We start from the raw sequence: 24,694 nt of genomic DNA on the forward strand, positions 1-24,694 counted from the left end.
TCTGATCAGTGAAAGGTGATACATTTCTAATGTAAATATTGCAAGATATCAGTAAATTTTTAAAATAATCCTTTTGCTACTTTGACCATTTCTCAACCACTCCCTGAAGGACATTCAATTCTCTGAGAAAAAAGAACAGAAATAAACAGGAAAGAAAGTACAATTCTTCCAACTCATGCTTTTGCATTTCTAGTCTTCTTCCCATTTGCTGTTTTTTAAAAAATGGTATTTGATAGCCATTTGCAATCAAATAGCAGACTGAGTAGTGAAAACTATCAAATCAGATTTGATGTGCCCAGAACTTTCAAATAAGAGACATATTTTCAGTGAAGTATTTTGTAGAAAACTGTAAAACAGTTTTTCCATCTATTTACTAGGTGGAGTAATCCACCTGGGTATTACATTGTATGGATTCCACTGCATGAAAGTATATTTTGACAAATCCTCCTACTCAACAGGGCTACACAGATGAGTGACACACCCTTTACTTCTTAGGTAGAATCTCCCTGACCAAAACAATGAACCAGGAAAAGATTATTTCCCAGGGCTCTTGTCTCTCTTTCATGAACCTCTGTACACCTCTCTCTTTACCCCTTGCCACTTCTGTAACTCCCAGCCACTACAAGCAACCACAACCAAGAAAAAAATCACACAGTCACATGAGGGGAGTGTTTTTACTAACTGCATTCTCCCTCTTAACCTAAACCTGCTCTTCTAAATACATATAGACTCATTCATACTAAGGTGTGACTATTGTTAAGGTCACCACTTCTGCGCTTCAGGCTTATTTAGTGAGTGATTCACTTTAGGCAAATAAATGAAGTCTAACAGGTAACTTCAAACACCAAGGGCATATGTAGGGAATATATTTACTGAGGAGGGCTAGAAGGAATATTTTTAGCTGAACATCAAAAAAAAGTAGCTAGGAATCTGTGTACAGGCTTCTCAGGTGGCGCTAGTGGTAAAGAACCTTCCTGCCAAAGCAGGAGACATAAGAGAAGTGGGTTCCATCACTGTGTCAAGAAGATCCCCTGGAAGAGGGCATGGCAACCCACTCCAGTATTCTTGCCTGGAGAATCCCATGGACAGAGGAGCCTCATGGGCTATGGTCTAGTCCATAGGGTCGCAAAGAGACTGAAGTGATTTAGCAAGTACTTAGCACACACAATCTGTGTATACTTAAGGCAGGTACTCTTTCTTACTTAAGTTGCTGTGATCTCCTTTGTTCCAACATTTAAAGACCACATTCACAAAATAAAATATCACTTTTGCCCTTCCTGGAGATCACTGAGAGAAAGCCCCAAACTCTGCAGAAGGCAATGATAATAAAGGGATCTGTGCTGTAAGTCAGGTTGAGAACCTGGGCATTCTAAGGGGAGTGTGTCCTGGGAGAGGGTGACGGGCTGAGCCACTATGTTCTGCCTCTTTTACTCAAGTTCACCAAACAGACAAGTTACTCCTACTCCTTTAAGGAGGAAACACAGAGGGGAGGCGAATGGCTGGAGATGATCTTCCTGAACTTTCCTTCCTGTGGAGTAAAATGGAAATCTCTTTCCTTTATGAACTTGAGCAACAGGGAATGACAACAAAGGCTAAGTTTGGGGCAAGTTCTGTGTTGTAATTTTGTATATATGATCCTGTGTGTACCCTGAAACACCCTGGAAGGCAGTGTTTTTTTACCCCCAGTTTAAGATGTGTTTCCTCAGGCAAGGAACTTGCAGGCATCACTCTGCCAGTAAACTGAATAACCGATACCTAAAAACACTCCCATCTGACCTTAAAGTGAATACTCTTTCCACTGTGCCAATGTTTTAAATATCTTCAACTTTCTATGACAGAAGTGAACTTATCTGTAAAACAGGAACAGACTGACAGATATAGAGAACAGACTTGTGGGGGTGGGGCTTGGGGGAGGGATGGACTGGGAGTTTGGGATTAGCAGACACAAACTATTATATAGAAAATGGATAAACAATGAGGTCTGACTGTATAGGAGAGGGAACTATATTCAATATCCTGTGATAAGCTATAATGGAAAAGAATATGCAAAAGAGTATATATATAATACACATATACATGTATTACTTTTCTGTACAGCAGAAGTTAGCTCAAAATTGTAAATCAACTATACTTTCATAAAATAAAATTTTAAAAAATCTTCAACCTTCTGTAACAAAGACAAAGGTCATAACTTGACCAGTATATTTCATCAAATGTTTCTTTCTTAACCTGTCCTCACAGTTTCATTCTTCTACCTAGCTCCTCTAGCACAAATGGAGAAGAATTCATTTTCTATTTTGGTAGGAGGAGATCTTTTTTTTTCCTCATCATGGAATCAAAAATGCCATCTTTACACCATTGATCAACAATGGACTGAGGCCAATCTCAATCTTCTTTGCATTTATATCAAACATGTCCTAATTGCACATCGATGCCAATAGCCAATGGCATTACCTTCCATCTAAGGTAGAGAAATTTCTCATTGATAATCCAGTCAAAATAAAAAGAATTTTAAGAAATATGATGGGAGGGTCCTTTAGTTAATAAGGAAGTGAAGAGACGCCAAACACCAGGACCTATGTAAAGCTTTATGGAGCAGTTAACCTTGAGACTTCACTGTATGTAAAGATTAAACGGCAACTTGTGGTTAGCAGATTTATAGAGCTTTACAAATACCTTCGTTTCACTGTTTGTACTTTTATCTACTTCTGGGTTTTATTACTGCTTTCTGACCAGTGATAGTCTCTATATACACAGAATGCCAAGAGATTAAGCAGAAAAGAAGTAAAAGGTTTCCTTTGTCATCTTTGATGTTATAAAGGTCTAATAGAGAGGTGCCCCTTCTACAGCTTAGAGATTCATAGAAAATGCCACCCATATCTCTCACATGGGTGACAAGATTTTCACAAAGCACAGTCATCATAAATAAAGGCAAAGAAAACATTAAAGTATCACAGTAGCTTTCCAGGGTCACGGTGGAAAATAGTGCTAAGTTGCTTCAGTTGTATCCAACTCTGTGCAATGCTATGGACTGTAGTCCACAAGGCTCCTTTGTTCTCTGTAGAAAATAAGTAGTCCCTGATTAGCAATTCACTCATAGACACAAAATCAAATTAAATATTACTTTACATGATACAATCAGCATATCACTAAACAAATATATATCATTAAAAAGGGGACTATGATTTTGGTTTTATGTGAATAAAGACAGACACATCAGTACAGAAGATGCATTTTTGAAAAAGGAAATACAAAATTTCTTTAGGCCCCAGATGGGATGAATGATTCTGTTACAGGATCTTTCACAAAAGACAGGAAATGACAATGTTAGCAAAAAAAAATACATTAAAATTGAAGGAAGAAAGAAAACATCAATTAACAGTGTGAAGACATAGCCTGTTCCCACTTGCCCTGACTATGAGGAAGTATTGTGGAAACTCAGGTCTTCACGTTCCTGAGTTATCTGCTGTCACAGAGGCGAGCTACCAAGCCACCTGTATGCTGTGACTTGAGGGAAAACAACATTTCTGACTAGTAAATTAAGTTTCTCAGCCACAGTCCTACCTGCTCAGCAAAAGCATCATTATCGTCAACATATTTTTGCCCCTACTTGAACAATTTATTTTTTGATTGCAGTGAATTTTGTATACCAGCTGTCATTCTGAGTTTCAAAATTCTGTATTATATAATGTTTTTAAAACCCAACCATAATCAAATGATCAAGTGAAAGCTATTTCTAAACAGTGACTCATATATGAGGTATGGTATCAATTTAGGGCTTTCCAAATGTTCATTTTCTCAAAGAATTTCTTTTGAAAGATAACAAATATTAAAGTCACAGAATCAAAACACTTAAAAAAAACTGTCAAAGACTCTGTGGATTGAAATAATGAAAAGGTAATCAGATGCTGGGCACTGACAGAGTCTGAACAGAGACTTTTAGGTAAATTGGCACTTCGTAATTTTCATAATATTTGAAATTTTCACAAAAATGCCTCCCTATAAAGTGCTTGGTAAATTGATAGAATTCTACTTTCTAATTTTTTGAAAAAAAGAAATTTCATACTTTACTATATGTATATATATGTATATACACACACACTATCTGGAGAAGGAAATGACAATCCACTCTAGTATTCTTGCCTGGGAAATCCCATGGAGCCTGGTGGGCTACAGCCCATGGGGTCGCAAGAGTTGGACATGACTGAGTAACTAAACCACCACCACCACGACCATATATGTGTGTGTGTGTGTATATATATATATATACACACACAAGTTCCCATGAAAAATTATGGAATACAATTTGATAAGCCTCCACTGATGTTAATTTTGACATGTGAATAAATTTTAAATTATCAGTTATTTATTATGCTTTCTTTAATGAAATACCTAATATATTTTTGTGTGCATGGAGGCATGTGTAGGGAAGTGCATTTAAAATATGACCTAATCTTCAAAAAATTTATCAGAACATTCATTTTTAGGAATAAAAATATCACTCCCTATTGCCTAAATCATAAAAGTAAAATTCCAGAATTTAGCCTTTATGGCCCTCTGTGATCTGGTTCAGAAATACTCTTTCAATTTTATTGTTTCTATTCCCTCATTAAAATCCTATCTAGAAATTGGATCATGTATGTAGCCATCAAATACTTATTGAGTATTTACCACATTCCAGGCTTTGCAATTCAAAGATCAATAAGACACAATTTCTACTTTCAAGCAGTTCAAGTCTAGCGAAGAAGATATGTAATCAGCTACTCACAGTATCAAAAGTGCAATATTTGATGTGTGTCAAGGGCACAAAAGGAAATGCCAATCACTTCCTGGCTGGATAGATAATAGATTTAAGGAAGATTATAAAGGGGGAGTAATGAATAAATTAGAATTCACTAAATTGACACATAGAAAATGATGTTCTTTATACAGGCACACAAGTTTAAGACAGGAATGTAGATCTGCTCAGGTACAGATGTTTGACTATTTTCTAGGATAAAGAGTGTAGGAGTTCACCACCTTCCAAATGCCATTTATCCATTAAATCCCTTTATTAAGTCTCATCCTGTGATTTCGGCAGATTAGATGATGTTGGTTGCTTATGGGAACCTAATAACTTTGACATGACCTTGGACCAGAGTTGTCCAACCTTGGTACTATTGAGAGTTTGGACAGAATTCTCTGTTATGGGGGACGATCCTGAATATTGTAGGGTGATAAGTAGTAGCATTCTGGGATTCTATCCACTAGTTGCAGTAGCATTCTCTCTCCCAGTTGTAATAATCAGATAATGTCTCAAATAATGTCTCAAATCATTGTCAAATGTCATGTGGGGGAAAAAGCTGCCCTCAGCTGAGAATCAGTGTCTTAGATCTATGTATCTACACAGTCACTTCAATATTGGTAAGGATTATAACCCTATTAGATAGGAATGATAATAAGGGAAAAAAATCATCACATTCAAAAGAGTTTAGGGCTATAAACAACCTAACTTTATACCTAAAGGAATAAGGAAAAGAAGAACAAATAAAACCCAAAGTTAGTAAAAGGAAAGAAATCATTAAGCTCGTAACAGAAGTAAATGAAATAGAGACTTAAAAGGTATAGAAAAGATCAATGAAGCTAAAAGCACTTTATTTGAAAAGATAAACAAAATTGATAACCAAAATTGATAGCTAGACTCATCAAGAAATAGAGGGCCCAAATAAACAAAATCAGAAATGAAAAGGGAAAAGGCACAAGCAACATCACAGAAATACGAAGGTTCAAAAGAGATTGCTATGAACAAATATGTGCCAATAAGATGGACAGCCTGGAAGAAATAGACAAATTCCTAGATATGTATAATCTTCCAAGTTTGAACAAGGAAAAAAGAGAAAATATGAACAGACTATGAGTAATGAAATTTGATCATTAATTAAAAAAAATAACTTTCTCAAAACAAAAGTCCAGGATCAGGTGGCTTGACAGATGAATTCAATCAAATATTTACAAAAACATGAACACCTATCTTTCTCAAACTACTCTAAAAAATTGCAAAGGAAGTACTGCTTTTGAACTCATTTTATGAGATATAATAACCCTGATACCAAAATCAAAGATATAACAAAAGGAGAAAATTACAGACCAATATCACTGATGAATATAGATGCAAAATCCTCAACAAAATATTAGTAAACTGGGACTTCCTTGGTGGTCCAGTGGCTAGGACTCCATGCTCCTAACGCGGGGGGGCCTGCGTCTGATACCAGATCAGGGAACTAGGTCCCATGTGCTGCAACTAAATATTCCACATGCTGCAACTAAAAGGATCCCAGCATGCCACAACTAAGACCCAACACAGCCAAATAAATATTTTAAAAATATATTAGCAGGTCTAATCCAAAAGTACATTGAAAGGATTACACACCATGATCAAGGGGGGATTTATCCCAGGGATGTAAGGATGGTTCTATAATTGCAAATCAGTAAATGTGCTACACCACATAGACAAACTGAAGAACAAAAATCATATGATCATCTCAATAGATGGAGAAAAAGCTTCTGATAAAATTCAACATCCATTTATGATAAAAACTCTCAACAAAGTGGGTACAGAGGGAACATACCTCAACATAATAAAGGCCATTTATGACAAATTTACAGCCAACATCATACTTGATGGTGAAAACATTTCCTCTAGTAGCAGTAATAAGACAAAGGTGCCCACTCTCAGGACTTCTACTCAATTATAGTATTGGAAGTCCTAGCTGCAGCAATCAGGTGAGAAAAAGAAATAAGAGGAATACAAATTAGAAAATAACAAATAAAACTGTCACTATCTGCAGATGACATGATACTATATACAGAAAGGCAGCATCAAAAAACCATGAGCACTAGTAAATTAAATCAGCGAAGTTGTACTATACAAAATTAACACACAGGAATCTCTTGTGTTGCTATTTACCAACAATGAACTGTCAGAAAGAGACATCAAGAAAACAACCTCACTTGCAGTTGCACCAGGAAAAGTAAAATGTCTAGGAATAAATCTAACCAAGGAGGTAAAAGACCTATAGTCAGAAAAGACTGATGAAAGGACTGTAGAAGCTTGGTGAGTCCAAAATCTGTTGAGGTGCACCGGCAGGTTACAGTCAGGGAAACACTGGAGTTCAAATCCAAAGGCATCTGCTGGCAGAGTGCCTGCTTTCTTAGGGGCAGTCAGTCTTCATTTTATGAGGGCCTTTATCTGATTGACTTCCCTGGTGGCTCAGATGGTAAAGCGTCTGCCTACAATGTGGGAGACCTGGGTTCAATCCCTGGGTCAGGAAGATTTCCTGGAGAAGGAAATGGCGACCCACTCCAGTATTCTTGCCTGGAAAATCCCATGGATGGAGGAGACTGGTAGGCTACAGTCCCTGGGGTTGCAAAGAGTCAGACACGACTGAGTGACTTCACTTTAGCTGATTGAAAGAGACCCACCTACACTATGGAGGGTAATCTGCTTTATGCAAAGTCCACTTGTTTAAATGTTGGGCTTAGTTGCTCAGCTGTGTCCGACCTTTGTGACCCCTGCAGACTGTATTCCGCCAGGCTCCTCCGTCCGTGGGATTTCCCATGCCAGAATCCTGGAGTGGGTTGCCATGCCCACCTCCAGGGGATCTTCCCAACCAAGGATCAAAACCAGGTCTCCCACGTTGCAGGTAGATTCTTTACCACATGAGACACCAGGGAAGCCCATTTAAATGTTCAGTTCAGTTCAGTTCAGTTCAGTCGCTCAGTTTGCGATCCCATGAATCGCAGCATGCCAGGCCTCCCTGTCCATCACCAACCCCCGGAGTTTACTCAAACTCATATCCATCGAGTCGGTGATGCCATCCAGCCATCTCATCCTCTGTCATCCCCTTCTCTCCCTGCCCCCAATCCCTCCCAGCATCAGGGTGTTTTCCAATGAGTCAACACTTCGCATGAGGTGGCCAAAGTATTGGAGTTTCAGCTTCAGCATCAGTCCTTCCAATGAACACCCAGGACTGATCTCCTTCAGGATGGACTGTTTGGATCTCCTTGCAGTCCAAGGGACTCTCAAGAGTCTCCTCCAATGCTACAATTCAAAAGCATCAATTCTTCGGCACTTAGCTTTCTTCATAGTCCAACTTTCACATCCACACATGACCACTAGAAAAACCATAGCCTTGACTAGACGAACCTTTGTTGGCAAAGTAAGGTCTCTGCTTTTTAATATGCTATCTAGGTTGGTCATAACTTTCCTTCCAAGGAGTAAGCGTCTTTTAATTTCATGGCTGCAATCACCATCTGCAGTGATTTTGGAGCCCCAAAAAAGTAAAGTCGGACACTGTTTCCACAGTTTCCCCATCTATTTCCCATGAAGTGATGGGACCAGATGCCATGATCTTAGTTTTCTGAATGTTAAGCTTTAAGCCAACTTTTTCACTCTCCTCTTTCACTTTCATCAACAGGCTTTTTAGTTCCTCTTCACTTTCTGCCATAAGGGTGGTGTCATCCATATATCTAAGGTTATTGATATCTCTCCCAGCAATCTTGATTCCAGCTTGTGCTTCTTCCAGCCCAGCGCTTCTCATGATGTACTCTGCATATAAGTTAAATAAGCAGGGTGACAATATATAGCCTTGATGTACTCCTTTTCCTATTTGGAACCAGTCTGTTGTTCTATGTCCAGTTCTAACTGTTGCTTCCTGACCTGCATATAGGTTTCTCAAGAGGCAGGTCAGGTGGTCTGATATTCCCATCTCTTTCAGAATTTTCTACAGTTTATTGTGATCCACACGGCCAAAGGCTTTGGCATAGTCAATAAAGTAGAAATATATGTTAATCTCATCCAAAAACACCTCACAGAAACATCCTGAATAATGTTCGACCAAATATCTGAGTACCATGGCCCAGCCAAGTTGACACATAAAATTCACCACCACAATGGATACATTGCTCAGTGTGAGAATAGCACACCTGGATATGCCATTGGAGATGTGGGACAGGAGAAAAGGAAAGAGAGAGACCAGTCAACCAGAGGCTTTTAAACTTTATATTTAGCATTGTGCCTTGTCACATGCAAGCTCTCATGTACATAGCTGAGACAAAAGCTACTCTTCATCTCCTTGGCTCTTTCTTCTCTTCCTTTACTTGCATTTCATTTTACTCCATACCATCCTGTCCTCTACCATCGCATTCCATTCTTTAATTTTTGAAAAATTTCATCTTCATCCACTAAATGGATTTCCTCGCCACTCTTGGATCACAAAACTTCAGTTAGCAAACAATGAATGTACCATTTACACACACATGACCAGTCAGAAACCAGAGACAACACACTTCAGCCCTTGAAATGATAAACCAAGAAAATGAGGTGATGATGCTAAAGTGAACAGCTTTACCTCCTTTACCCCCAGGGCTGAACATGCCCTCAACAGGAATCCTAGGGAGGGCTCTGGTCTTTTGCTGGGCATGGAATTAGGAATCTGAGCATCTCCATGCAATAGAGATCTCTGGGGATGTGGAGATCCAGCTGATTACCTGTGTTATAGAAGCTGTTCTCTTTACTTTTAAATTTTCACAACACCTCAGTCAGTTCTGGTGGTACTTATCCATTTATATTTGATACTGTAGAAACTGTGTATCTATCTGCCCCAAAAGGCTGCAAGAGTTTTTGTCAGAGATTACGTCTGAGGTGCAAATTTTATATCCCATATCAATTAGTATAATACTTCATGGAGTAGTAACTCAAATGTGCACTTTATGTATGTAAAACCTCTTACTAGCAACCATGAAAACATTGTTATGAGGGGCTGAATAAAGTATATGAAATTCCCTAACCATTCTCCTATGTTTTCAGTTCAGTTCAGTTCAGTCACTCAGTCATGTCTGACTCTTTGCGACTCCATGGAATGTAGCACGCCAGGCTTCCCTGTCCATCGCCAGCTCCCAGAGCTTACTCAAACTCCTATCCATTGAGTTGGGGATGCCATCCAACCATCTTATCCTCTGTCGTCCCCTTCTCCTCCCGCCTTCAATCCTTCCAAGCATCAGGGTCTTTTCAAATGAGTCAGTTCTTCACATCAGGTGGCTAAAGTATTGGAGTTTCAGCTTCAGCATCAGTCCTTCTAATGAATATTCAGGACTGATCTCCTTTAGGATGGACTGGTTGGATCTCCTTGCAGTCCAAGGGGCTCTCAAGAGTCTTTTCCAACACCACAGTTGAAAAGCATCAATTCTTCGGCGCTTAGCATTCTTCACAGTCCAACTCTCACATCCATACATGACCACTGGAAAAACCGTAGCTTTGACAAGACGGATCTTTGCTGGCAAAGTAATGTCTCTGATTTTTAATATGCTGTCTAGGTTGGTCATAACTTTCCTTCCAAGGAGTAAGCATCTTTTAATTTCATGGCTGCAATCACCATCTGCAGTGATTTTGAAGCCCCCCAAAATAAAGTCTGACACTGTTTCCACTGTCTCCCCATCTATTTTCCATGAGGTGATGGGACCAGATGCCATGATCTTAGCTTTCTGAATGTTGAGTTTTAAGCCAACTTTTTCCACTCTCCTCTTTCACTTTCATCAAGAGGCTTTTTAGTTCCTCTTCACTTTCTGCCATAAGGGTGGTGTCATCTGTATATCTGAGGTTATTGATATCTCTCCCGGCAATCTTGATTCCAGCTTGTGCTTCTTCCAGCCCAGCGTTTCTCATGATGTATTCAGCATATAATTTAAATAGGCAGGGTGACAATATACAGCCTTGACGTACTCCTTTTCCTATTTGGAACCAGTCTGTTATTCCATGTCCAGTTCTAACTGTTCCCTTTTATCCTGAATACAGATTTCTCAGGAGGCAGGTCAGGTGGTCTGGTATTCCCATCTTTTTCAGAATTTTCCACAGTTTGTTGTGATCCACACAGTCAAAGGTTTTGGCATAGTCAATGAAGCAGTGGTAGATTTTTTCTGGAACTCTCTTGCTTTTTCAATGATCTGGCAATTTGATCTCTGGTTCCTCTGCCTTTTCTAAATCCAGCTTGAACACCTGGAAGTTCTCAGTTCACATACTGTTGAAGCCTCGCTTGAAGAATTTTGAGCATTACTTTGCTAGTGTATAAGATGAGTGCAGTGTGCAGTAGTTTGAACATTCTTTGCCATTGTCTTTCTTTGGGACTGGGATGAAAACTGATCTTTTCCAGTCCTGTGGCCACTGCTGAGTTTTCCAAATTTGCTGGCATATTCAGCATTACTTTGCTAGTGTGTGAGATGAGTGCAATTGTGTGACTGTGTCCTAGGTTTTAGACTCACCAAATAAAAACAGGGCTTCCCAGGTGGTGCTAGTGGTAAAGAACCTGCCTGCCAACGCAGAAGACTTGAGACCTGGATTCGATCCCTGGGTTGGGAAGATCCCCTGGAGGAAGGTACGGCAACCCACTCTGTATTCTTGCCTGGAGAATCCCACCGATAGAGGAGCCTGGTGGACTACAGTCCATGAGGTTGCAAAGAGTCAGATATGACTGAAGCAACTTAGCACATTATCAAAAGAATCAACATCAATATCCAAGTGACTGTGTGGATCCATGCTGAGCACATTACAAAACTGTGGCTCCAAATTAGCCATGAAAAGTGAGATAGGGTCCACTGACTTCAGTTTAGCAATGGAATATATAGGCTGCACTAACGTAAGTTTTAAGGGCCCTGAGGATTATCAATTATGCTAGCCTTTCACAGCCACATCTACCTCATGAGTTGCTCTCTGGTCAAGCTGAGGAGCTCAGAGGAGTGTGGGGCACAGCAGGGCTGCCCTTGAGATGTCTGAACTGACCTGAGTATTCAGTATGGTCTGAAAGCTCTAAGGGACATGGACATTACAGTAGCTATGTCACAGACAAATGCCCTGCAATCCTCTTGAAGGTAATGGATTACAGTGCTTGTGTGTGTGTAGTCACTTCAATCATGTCCAACTCTTTGTGACCCCCTGGATTGTAGCCTGCCAAACTCCTCTGTCCATGGGATTATCCCACAAGAATACTGGAGTAGGTTACAATTTCCTCCTCCAGGGGATCTTCCTGACCCAGGGATCAAAACTGTCTCCTGCATTGGCAGGCAGATTCTGTACCACTGGGGAAGCCCATGGATTACAATATATAAATATACATATTACATTATATAAACTGTAGCTCTCAAAAAAGGAGGGCACCACGATGGCTATACATACTTTTAAGCAATTCTGGAACATTCCCCGAATGAACTTCTTTTTAGCATACCTGCTTCAGTCTGATGTTGCTGATGCCATCATGGCCTTATAAAACTGAGTTACATGTAGATACACCCATGAATTTACCACAGTAAAAATATGAGAGAAAAAGACGATGTACAAATTGTTCCTATATAAAGAAAATGTAATTTATTTCAGAAATAAGGCAATCATTCAAGTGTATGGCTGTGTAGGTGTTGATTGATGAATTTAGACTAAACAGGAAGTGATGCAGATTATACTTATTACACTGCTGGGAGAGAAATATATTAAATCCAGACAACACTCGGACAAAGCACAAGGAACTCATTGTGTTGAAGGAAATCATGCAACTTTGGTGGGAAGACAATGTACTATATGGTATGAAAACCTTCAGTGGCCGTTTGGGACTGAAATAATTTTTTAGGGAGTATGACTTTGTTCAAGCACTGAAGTATTTTTCTTTTTTGATAAAGCTCCATGGTATTCTACACTTAATCACATAGCTGCTTCTGTACTTTTAATTCTTTCATGCTGTGGCCTGGCAGTCATTAATTTGGAGAGAATCAGGAACAGTGAAACCATCAATATTCAGCTGAGAAATCTCAGCTATGGCAAAACATCAAGAATAAAGGTAAGAACTGAGGAAGTTTCAGAATCCCTAGTATCCATAGAATTCCATTTATTGTTGAAGGATCGGGGAATCCCTTGGTAGAAGAAACACTGACAAATACATTACCTTGAGGGTATAATAGTATTGGGTGATCTATTCCATAAGACTGGCCTCTGTGGTCTACACTTATGACAAAGTCTCTTGGGATGAACTGGAAAGCAAGAACAAAGCTGGAGAGCTGGCTTACTTGCTTGGTACGGCCTAAAGAGAACAGTCAGAAAAATCAGGCCCAAGACACATAAATCTAATGTCCAACTTACCACTTTGTTACAAAGTCATATCCAAAAATGAAAACCCTGAATGAATTAGGTTCAGTCTTACAAGTGACTGCCACGCTTCACCAGAGTGTAGAACGAGAGAGAGTATCCTAATTTATTGGCTTCTGCCTGAATGGAATATTTCCAAAATGTGCAACTAAAATCTTCATGAATAGTTCAATAAAAAAATGTACTTAGAGTTTATTGCTTCAACTGTCAAAGAATCTTATAATTAATTAGTGAGTGATTTCTTCTGTAGAACTGGCATTGTGATCACTGTGAAATTACCAAGGAAGCTGGCACTGGTTGAGGAATCACTCCTCTAGGCTCCCTTCAGGTAGATGCTCTATGCAACCAGACTTGGGAGTGTCAAAGACGGAGCCCTAAGCAGCTTGGATGGAGCAGAACACATGTGTAGCCCTTGAGGCTCTCCTCGCGCAGTGTCTCTGAGTGGAACCCAGTGATTTCACCAAACTCCAAGTTCATTTACAAAAGGATTTGAATCAGTAATAAAGTAAGCCAAAATCTATTTCAGTCTCTGATTTTTATGAGTTATTAAACTACATTATGGTTTGCCAAGTATGAAACGAAGAATTGTATTAATTGGGTTTATTAATATTTATTTGTACGTAAACAGATATCTGTTGAATATTTCTATGATATTCATCACTGCTCATTCTCTCTCCCCACCTTCTATCGTTTCTCCATCCTCTTAACCTGCAACCCTTTAGTAGCTAAGGACTCTACTGCTAGAACCAGGCTGACTGGAAAAGTTGCCTAAACACAGTACCTTACCTTTACCTCTGTAAAATTAGGATAATAACAGAACCTAACTCAGGATTTTTATAAGAATAAAGAGAACAAATATAACACTTAGAACACTGCTGGGCATCTAGGAAGTACTCAAATATTATTTTTATTATCACCTACCACCATTTAATATAATTGTTAGTAGTATTTCCTACCATTCTCATTGTTGAATGGATTTTTCCAGTAGGTCTTCAAGTGAAGGATACTAATAGGAGATGGTTGGATGGCATCACTGATTCAATGGACATGAACTTGGGCAAACTCCCAGACAGTGAGGGACAGGGAAGCCCGGCAGGCATGCTGCAGTCCATGGGGTCACGAAGATTCTGACACAACCTGGTGACTGAACAACAACTGGAGGATACTTAAGATTTTTCAAGTGCCTTTTAAGCATTATTTAAATTAAAGGGCTTCCTGGTGGCTCAGAAGGTAAAGAATCTGCCTGCAATCCAGGAGACTAGGGTTCGATCCCTGGGTCGGAAAGATCCCCTGGAGAAGGGAGTGGCTACCCACTCTAGTACTCTTGCTTGGAGTATCCCATGGACAGAGGAGCCTGGTGGGCTGCAGTCCATGGAGACACAAAGAGTTGGGACACAACTGAGTGACTAATACTTTCACTTTTTTTCACTTTTCCACTCATTAATAGTCTTATTTTTCCAAACCTTATAATTGTTTTAAGATTTTATAGAAATAAACCAACTTTGTCATGTGCTAGATAGATCATTCTACACTTAAATGAGACACAAAGTCCAAAAAATAATGTAATTCATTCATTCACAGAGATTCTATTTTAGGCTCTGAAAAAATCTTGTTTTCATATCACTTCATATTTCTGAACCATTAATTTTACACTCATTAAAATATTTTCAGGAATCCCACTTTAGGTCCTGGCTGTTATGAAATAAAACATCCTCTATTCAACTTTTAGTATACAGTCTATCTTGTTCTGTTTTAAATTACTATACACAAATGGTAAAACTTTTCATAACAAAGGTTTAATTAGTATGGTAATAACTATGATTTCCAAAGTGTCTGAATCAGCCTTAGTAATAATTAGGGAGTTTCGTTCCATACAAAATGCTTTATTTAACCTTCATGCCTTCATTCAGATAATTATACAAATGCATACAGTTAAAGGTTTAAACTCTATTTCGGTTCACAGCTCAATTCATAGGAAAGTTGAATACAGAAAAGCAATGCACCAACAGAATATGTCTGAGACACCATTAAAAACGTTAACACTTGTTCATTTAAATCTCTGAGAATAGACTGGAATAATCATCCTCTGAGAGAATCTCATTAGGAGGGTCTCCCTTTACATTATCATAGGGCCAAAAAAAAAAAAAAAAAAAAAAGATCACCATTTTACAGTAAAAGGAAAAAAGCTCTGAGTATATTTACAATACATACACTATACATAAATACAAGAACAACACTTACATAATATTAATAAACTTATAACAGGGGTTGCCTAAACACTACAGAGTATATAAATGCAGAGGAAACTATTGGGAAATTAGATCTTTAGATAAGCTGGAGAAATAAATTCATTTGCAATTAAAACTCTGAACAGAAAACCAAATGAAGATTTAAGAAATTAATACATTTGCTTGCCAGCATCGTTGGGGGTTTTAATCCTTTAATGCAGAGGACCTACTCTGGGTATTCCAACTCTCTGGGGTCAGAGACCCAGGAGCCTTTTGTAAAATTACCTTAAGTGAATCAGACGCAGTACATCTATTTGATTTGCTGTTCAGAGGCTTCAAGCCTAGAATAACTGTTTTGTAAACAAAAGGATGTTTTTGTATTTTTTACACAGCTCTTGTAATCCAATCACCAAGTAGAATGAGCTAAGTGTCAAGGAAAGGAAAAAGATGCCTGCTTGATTTGGCCAAAGTTGATATTTTTCTTTATTCCCATGTATTTTTTTCAAATACCACTGAGAGATTTATTCAAAAGAGGATGACGTTTGAACTGACCCCCACACACCGAGAGCAACGTCTAGACTACTACTAATTACAACTAAGTCATTTTAAGTGGCAGGTGGGTATATCTTAAACGTGGTCTGTTCTCATCATTTCACAACACAGAAAGTTCTGAGTACATTCTTCTATGGACAAACATGAATTTGCTGGTTTCTCTTTTTTAAAATGAGCATGTTATGATACACATAATTGCTTTATGATACAGGATGACATAATACAGAAGACGATGTTTTCAAGCTGGTTTTGTAAGTAGTTATCTCACATCCACGGGGAGTTGGTTTGCCATGTGATGCAATGCGTCCCACATAGACATGAACAAAACAATACAGCCACCATTCCAGAGGGCGGGGGTAGGAATGGTGGGTTTTTTTTTTTTTATGAATTTTTAAACACAACGAAGTGTAGACAGACAAGTTGATAGGAAAGAGCCTTGAATATAGGCACCAGTGCCCCAGTTCAACTATACCCATCCAATATAATCGAGTTCTGAGGGACAAAATACATCCTGTAGCCTGCATGTAAATACAAAATCCTGCTATGGAAAAACTAGAAACACAAGTAGGGCAACATCATTTTCTAAAATGTTTTATATTTTAGGAGCATGACATTAGCAGAAAGGGAAGATGTTGGTATGTCCCTAAAATATCCTACCTTTTGATTACTTGAGCACTTTGACTAGAATTTGATCCAAATTCTACCCTCGTTTTCAACCTGCACTTGGAAAAAGCAAGATATACTAATTCACACAAGAAGTCATTGGCTCTTGCTTTGCACAAAGGGCAGACTCTGTTGTCTCAAACATTTAAAATTTCTAGAGATGTAATCCAGAAAGATAAAGTACCGATGTGACTATTTCCACCATTCATCTCTTTTCAATTTGCTTAAAGTTGTGGTTTTGCTGTGGAGAAATTATTGCTCGTTTTGAAACCCAATTAACTGAGGAGAGCGCCCTTTTCTGCAATGGGTTGTGTGCACACGAAACACTTGCTTTCAGCATGGGAGGAAATTTGTTTACACAAGTTTTATCTCTTCCCTCAGCCAAGTAACAGGGAGAAAGATTGTAATTCAGGAGATTCATTTTCAGAAAAAGAAACACCATGAGAAATGACATTCTCCAAATGTTTTCTAAGTCCATTAGTACTTCCATGAATCAATACTGTCAAGAGAATGTGCTCTACACAGAAAAGAGGGGTGGGGGTGGGGTCATTTCTCTGATGTTGGACAGTTTCCTAGATAAAATTCAATGAAACTAACAATAACACTACAGGCAAATTATTTGTAGGACTACTGAGAACATTACAAGGTGGTACTGTTAGGTGAGAAATCTGAAAAGGAATTTTCCGTTCTCTCTTCTCGCTCATCATCTGAATGTTCCCAACTGCCAACCCGCTCACAACGGCCAAAAGTTGACTCTTGTTTTCAACAACTAGTTCCATGGAGGTAACATTTCAAATGCAAATTAAACACACTCTGGAAGGTCCACGCAAGTGGAAAACCCTTTATTCCATCTATAAAGAAATACGTAGAATCAAGAAAATCTGCTCTAAAATGCCATCAAGTAGGGAAATGTTTAAATCATTTTGGATCTCCAGGTCGAACATTTCAGAGGCAGCTGAGAAGTCCAGGGAGATAGCCAATTGGTGTGTTTGTTTATCATGATTCTCCATGTGTGAGTTTTCAGAAGACTGATTTTAAATCTTATGTACCACTGTCAAATCATGTCCTTACATCTTATTTGGAAAATTTGATGACTACACATCCCTAATAAAACTACTTAAGGGTTAGATATGGAAAGTTGGCTCTTGGGAACACAGGTGCAGCAGTGCCTTAGGGAGAATACAGGCTTTGGAGCCTGAGAGAGGTGAACTTCCACTCCTACTCTCGTGATTTCTGTTTGCAGACAACTCAGCCACCCTCTTTGCGCCTTGGTTTCCCATCCATGAAATCTAGAACTGTTGTACACGAGAGGTGATATGTCTAAAAATTACCCAGTATACTGCTTGGCATATAGTAAGGATTTACTAAAGAACAGCTAGTATTTTCATGGTTTGCTGAACTTTTGACATTTCAAGTTCTTTTAGTACTTTCAGACAACTTGCAGAAAACAGCCCACTCAAAAGATTTGCCTTCAGTACGATTAAGGAACGCAGCAGTGTACTCTGACACTTTGATCATTATTTTATACCCTCATCTAGCATACTTCCTTCTTTTTTGTTTTGAAACGTAGAGGGGGAAACAGGAGATGGTTTAATAGTCCTGTGGTCTGGTTCCGGAGAACACTGTCCATCATGGTAGTCTTCATTGTCTAAAGTCTGAGTGTTTAATCACAGTTATACTTTAAAAATTGCTCTTACCAAATGTTTGGCTCTGAAAGAGTGTAATTTTACTGATACCCCTTGATAGCTTGTTTGGATGGATTTGTGCTCTGAGATGATGGGACTGGAGAATTTCCAGGGCTCTTGTCTCTTCATATAATCTGCCTGTATATTCCTATTCACGACTTTACCTTTAGCAGTAAAATAATGGTAGGAACATATTGTGTTGTTCTGAATGTAAATCTGGTCATTTCCAGGACCAACTGTAAACCTTGGTCAAGGCTAGGCTTACTACATGTCAGTTTTACTTTAGTGGACATTTGGGGAGAAACAACTGTGTTATTCACCCCAAAATGGTTCTTAGATGATAACAGGAAATATTAGGGGGAAGGGAAATGAAGAAAGGTATAGGTTTGTGCATTTGATATTACTGGATAAAATAAAGGAAAAGGAACAGATGTCTATAGTGTTTTGCTCTTAATAAACTGGCTTTTGTTAATTGAGCAAAACTTTTTGGACTACAAACAAGTGCTTCATAAGTTTTGGACAAATCACAGTGAAGTTTTCATCTCAAAACTATAAATGTCACGTGCCAGGATGTATACCGGATATAATCATAAAGTTCAGACAGGTGTTCTTATATTCTGTAAGAAAGATTAAATTAAGAAATGCTAACATAAGCAAGATGAAATATATTTAAAACACACCAAACAATTTTTGAGGGCGTATATGAACAGATTCAATTTATTGTGTGCATATATTTTCTCTGTGTGCGTGTTTCCCAAAGGTGGGGGAAAAACCCAGTTTGATAAAGAATTATTGCTGTGTAAAAGTACAGGAATATCTCATTGGTCATAAAATTTATTGACAGGCACTTTCAGCTTTTAATTCATTTCTGAAAATGGGCATTAGTTTATTCATATTGCCAGTATAGAATCATTTCACATGTGGCCATATCCATAGCATTCATCTTGTCAACAGGTAGCTACTGCTAAAAGAACTCCCTCTGGGATTTAACAAAAACAAACACGTGCAGAGGGTGTGCATTTGTTTTGATCAAGAATTACTGCATTGAGGAGGAAGGTAACTGAGAAAAGAGAACAACTGCTAGATGATTCTTTTTAACACAAGGAAATCCTGTGCTGCTGTTTTTCTCTTTACAGGCAAAGTGCATGCATTTGGAATCAGTTTGCTACAACTTAAAATGACTTCACTGCATTCTAAACCATCCTGGCTAAACTGAGACAAGTGGCCACTCCATTTTGTTAGGGAGCACAAGGGGTATGCTCTGACAAGGCAGAACAGAGTCCCCATGGCAATATCACTAATTGTGTGTAAGATACACAAGGCATATCTGAACAAGTTTTTTTTTTTTTTTTAATTGTGATGAAAACTAGAAGCTCTTTTTCCCAACATACTTCATCAAACTATTTACAACCTCTGTAAAATTTGTGAGTTTGAAAATACTTTTTTCCACTATCACATATGTTACTAATACAGTAAAATATCTTCACTCTATTTTTTAAGATGCAGTATCCTATTTCATTTTCTTATGAAAATCTGAATTTCTATTGCATTGCACAGTATTTAGCATATTTAAAGTACCAATGGACATGGGTTGCTAAACAGACATTTCTATAATGAAACTGTGAAAATATAGCATTTAAAATTTTTATGTACACTTCTTAACTATAAAATGCAGGCAAAGTCATATATAGCCTTATAAGCTGATTCCCTAATAAGGTAAATAACTTACATTTCTAGACAGCATGGATTATTACAAATTCATTCTTTTTAAAAAAGTCCTTTGTTGATATTTATTAGTCCACTGGCTGCTGCATATACAAGTGTGTATACAGGTGTGCATGTGTTGGGGGTGCCAGTGCAGGTAAGTGGAAGGCATTGTGGGGATATGGAGAAATGTGATATGGAAGACATGGCTTACCAAACCCCTTTTCTAAACCAAACCAAATCAAATGGAAACATCTTTTGTGTGTGTGAAATGCACTACCTCAGAAAAGTTGAAGGAAGAGATCTGATCAATGAAGTTGTAGAATACATTTACCTCCTAAATTTACAGGCTTAATCAGTAAGGAGTAAAATCTGAGATTGGATTATGGGCTATGAGTATTAAGGCTTCCTAGGCCTACTAAGATTCACATGAGTTATCTCACGCTCAATCCTTTACAAAGACTGTAACTCAACATATCACGAATGCTGGTATTCTTAACACTGCTGAAATTCTGTCAGTCCTTACTATAAACATTAAGACACCTTTATAACAACATCATGGCTACACTTCTAAGCAGTCATAACAATATAACAAAGGCGTATTAATACATTTGAAGGCCTCACCTCACCAGATTTACTCAGTTGCAACTTTGGTAAGTATAATAAATTAAGTACAGAGTAAGGAATACTGCATCTTCATCCATATATATGTTATCACTCTAATGAACTGATTTCAAAGTGCAGAATTGTATTTATGTTGAAAACACAAATAGCAATTTGAAGTTAAAACAATTGCATAAAAATGAACACAATCTTTGTATAAGCTGATCCAAATTTCAACCATAATGAGAATGGCCTTTTTAATCATCTAGAACTGGCATTTGTAAACACTGTAGTATTTTGCAAGTTTTTTTTCACCTGAAGCTCCTTTTTCTATTTTCCACTTAAACTTTAAAGTGAACAAAAGTGCTCTTTTTTAAATAAAAAATGTGGTTTGTGTTACTGTTATTCAACTGCCTTTGAAAATAAATGTCCCATAGTGTTCCATAAAAGTAATTCCAGGCAACAGTGTAATTTTATGGTAAAGCCATTAGAAATTTCACTCTAAATGCCTTAATAAAACTTAAGACAAGTTATCAAGCAGGCTTCTCAAAGTCCACATGCAGTTGATGGGATGGGGCTGGAACTAGACGGGGAAGTGTGAATCTTTACCCAAACAACTTAAGATCAGAATATGAGGAGGGAATCTATTAAAACTTCAATGTCTGAACTTCTTAACTTTTCAAATAACATTAACTTCCTTGAAATCAATCTCTACAATGCAAAAAGACAGTCAGGTCAACTGTAGCTTCCAAAGCCATTATAGCTACCTGCGTCTAAATTCCCAAACATATACATATGCCTAGCTGCAAACTGAATGACTTCAAATTTACCACCAAAGAATGCTTACAGTTAGGGTACAACTGAGAAAGTCTTTGGATTTTACTCCTTTTCTGCTGTTAATCATCTACTGTGCTTTTTAAAACAGGCTAGAACAGACATCAGATGAGATGCAGGAGGCTTTTCCTTGTCTGAAGATATTCTTACTTAAAAATGTAATTCCTTCTCTTCCAAACCACCTTCCTTTCTATGGGGAAACACTTGTAGAAAATTCACCAAGGATTATTTGTTATGTTTCAAGACAAGCCTCAGGTAAGTTTCAGTCTGGGACTACATCAGCAATTCATTTACTACTTGTGCTTAGATTCCCTCCTTAGAAGTATCAATACATCAAAAGGGGGAAATGGTGTAATGCTGACAGGTTTTATCAGTAAACTTACTGTCTCAGTTGGGTTCCCACCTTCAGAAGACAAGCAGACAAGCTCAAGTCCCTTAATTTTTCCTATGCTATTAGAGGGGAGCCGCTCATCTCATTCTGTGCTAAATTTAAATCAAGCTATCGTTCAGGAAGCTCCCACTGCCTGTCAGTTCTATAAATTCTAAAAACCATTTCTACCTGTAACACTCTCAGGATCTCTCAGCAGAGAAAAGGACTGGCCCTTCTTACGAGAGAAAGCAGAATTAAATTGTCTGCCCTTCACCTAAGTGATTCACCTGTTACCTGCCAACTAAATTCTAGGACTAGTAGAGGGCTTCACGTCTGTGTTCACCACACTGTGTTCATCATGCTCTGTGTTCTTTGCCACTGACTGGTAACCAACACTGGCCTTTCTATTCAAAATGGTCACAGGCAATGAGATGTACGAGTTGCTTACAGTACAGGTAAAACTTTTCAGTTGGTGTAAAAGAAAAAAACAAAAAGCCAAAAACCCAGTGCTTGGTGGGTAGTATACTGTGTAGCTACAGAAGCTATTTACCCATAGAACTGCAGCCCTTGTTGGAGGGAAATTGCCTGATGAATTTTTCAGACCTGGCAGAAAATACAAAGCATGTATTTCTGAAGACAGAATTTGACCTGAAAATCATTATGCTCTTGCTTGAACGTTAAAAACATTCCTTTTAATGCCATCCAACGCAAGTTATCCTTGTTCCAATGTTTCTAGTTTTTTGCTTCATCAGAATTAAGATTATCTGAATTAGAAGATAATCCTAAAGAGCATAGTTCTAGAACCAGAAATTATTTCAGAATGTTCAAATCTTTAAAAATGAGCTAGTAATATTGTGAGGTTAATTTGTGCAACTCCTCAAATCAAGTGTTTGTAATTAAAATATAATGCAAAGGTCTATGCTGGCAACTTCTTATATCTAAGCTATAAAAAAAATCTGAGCAGTAACAGCAATGACAATAAAACCTTACCAAGCCCCTTGGCTACAGAGAGCTGAAAAAATTCAGCTTTTAGTGGGGGAAAAAATATGATAATTTTTCTGAAAGAATGCTCATTGGTGATGTATTGCTTTGTTTACTATAGACTCCGCTAGTTGCAAAAAAGGCTCATAACTCAAGGGGGTTTACGGGACTGTAATTTCCTCTCACCCTCAGCACAGGATGAGTGGGTTCATCCCTGCAGATGCCATTGTATTGAGTCCTAGTATAGTTTAGAAAATGAAATCTATAGAGAAGAACCTATTGGAGAGTTGTTTATCCTTGGCTCTCCAAGGGTGGGAACTAGCACCATGTCAGGCTTTCCTTGGGGAGCATTCCCTTCCCACTGACTCAGTTCCAAGGAGAACTGACCCATTCGCCCAAGAGTTAATTCCCAGCTATGCCTCTGTGGCCTCTCTAGTCACCAAATGACTGTTTTCAAACAAGAAAAGGGGGAGCATAAACTTTAATTGTGGTACTCAACCAAGCAGGACAACAAACAGCAGAAAGATTACCTCAGTGCTGTAAATGTAGCCAAGACCTCTAAAATGCTGGGGTGTTTTTACAATCCCTTTAGTAAGTATGAAAATTGGTAACGTGAGTCCTCAGTGAAGTGATTGTAGGAGAGTCCTTTTATGCGTTATTGCTTTTCTCCTCAAGAGGCGCATTATTTCCATCTCTGCTTTGTCTGATTTTTTCATGTTCACTGACTTTGCCTGGGCCGCCCCACCTCTTACCTTGGTGCCAGTGTGTCTAAGAAAGCTTTTTTTCCCCCCCGATTCCTTGTAATCAAATACTAGGGGCAGGAAGAGATGATGCCTAGCTGACAGAACACTGCAATTTGAAGTGGGGCAGTAGTTTTTTTAGACAGGCTCTTCCTATTCAACTACAGAACGACTCTGTGCCCGTCCACGCTAGGGCAGACACCAGGACTAGACTCCAGCTGAAATGTCGCTGCCCCTCTGCTCAAACAGATGAACAAAACAGAAGCGGAACAAAACAAAAACAATCAACAACAAACAGATGAAAAGAATCAATGTTGGTTTTCTCCAGGGCATGGCATAATGACAAGTCGCAGGTGATATCTAGTGGTCACCATCACTATTGCAAAAGGGCTGCCTGAGCACTTCTTTCTTTTCAGGTAATGGAACCTCTCCAAAAGTTTCTTCTTTTCTACTTTCAGGCTGCTTGCTGGTAACAGATTGGATGTGGGTTCTATTAATATCTTACTTGTAAAAAGGGGTTCAGGGGTGGGATGATGGGAGAATAATCCAAATTTACAAGGTCTTGCTCTAGCCATCAATTTGTGGTAGATGACCTTTAAAAGTATCAATAACAAAACGTCTGACAGCTCAGAAAACATACAAACTACAAACATCTTGAAATGGCAGAGGACACAGCACGGAAAACAATGCCTGTCTCTTCAGCATCTGTGTCACCGATCTCCCAGGCCAGCGTGAAGTCGTTTCTTGTGTAGTCGTGACGGGGGGCGGGGAGGGGGGGTTACCTTCAGACCGAAAGAAGTGTTACCACTTCTTATTTCCTGCTCTGCTTTCAGACATCGTGGGATGGTGATGCCCTTTTGTGTTAACACTGTGAAGGGGATCCAGCCCTGCTGAATGGGGTGCCGCTAAGAGATCCAGCTCTTACGCTCAGCTGGACAGGGAGCCTTCCTCACACCAGCATATGCCTCCGGCGGTGCAGTGCCAAGTGATCTGACCGGGAGAAGCTGCGGTCACAGTCTGCGCACTTGAATGGCTTGACTCCCGTGTGTTTGCGGTAATGCCTCGTCAGTTCATCCGAACGAGCGAACTTCCAGGTGCAGCCTTCCCAGGTACACTTGTAGGGTTTCTCTCCTGGAAGAGACAAAGGGACAGAACGCTGTGCTCCATCATTT

At 38.7% G+C, this 24,694-nt stretch overlaps 1 protein-coding gene across 9 annotated transcripts in view; it reads right to left on the reverse strand.

The window, feature by feature from the left end:
• Positions 1-14,942: 14,942 nt before the first annotated feature.
• KLF12 (KLF transcription factor 12) overlaps positions 14,943-24,694 on the reverse strand; it is a 657,687-nt gene continuing 647,935 nt past the window's right edge. For all 9 annotated transcript variants that reach the window (XM_061133269.1, XM_061133271.1, XM_061133265.1 and 6 more), the window contains one exon: positions 14,943-24,653. In XM_061133269.1, the coding sequence (XP_060989252.1) occupies positions 24,472-24,653 (182 nt within the window). In that variant the 3' untranslated portion in view covers positions 14,943-24,471. The remainder of the gene's footprint in view (positions 24,654-24,694) is intronic.

Source organism: Dama dama, chromosome 30, assembly GCF_033118175.1.
Source record: "Dama dama isolate Ldn47 chromosome 30, ASM3311817v1, whole genome shotgun sequence".
In the NCBI taxonomy this organism is placed as follows: Eukaryota; Metazoa; Chordata; class Mammalia; order Artiodactyla; family Cervidae; genus Dama; species Dama dama.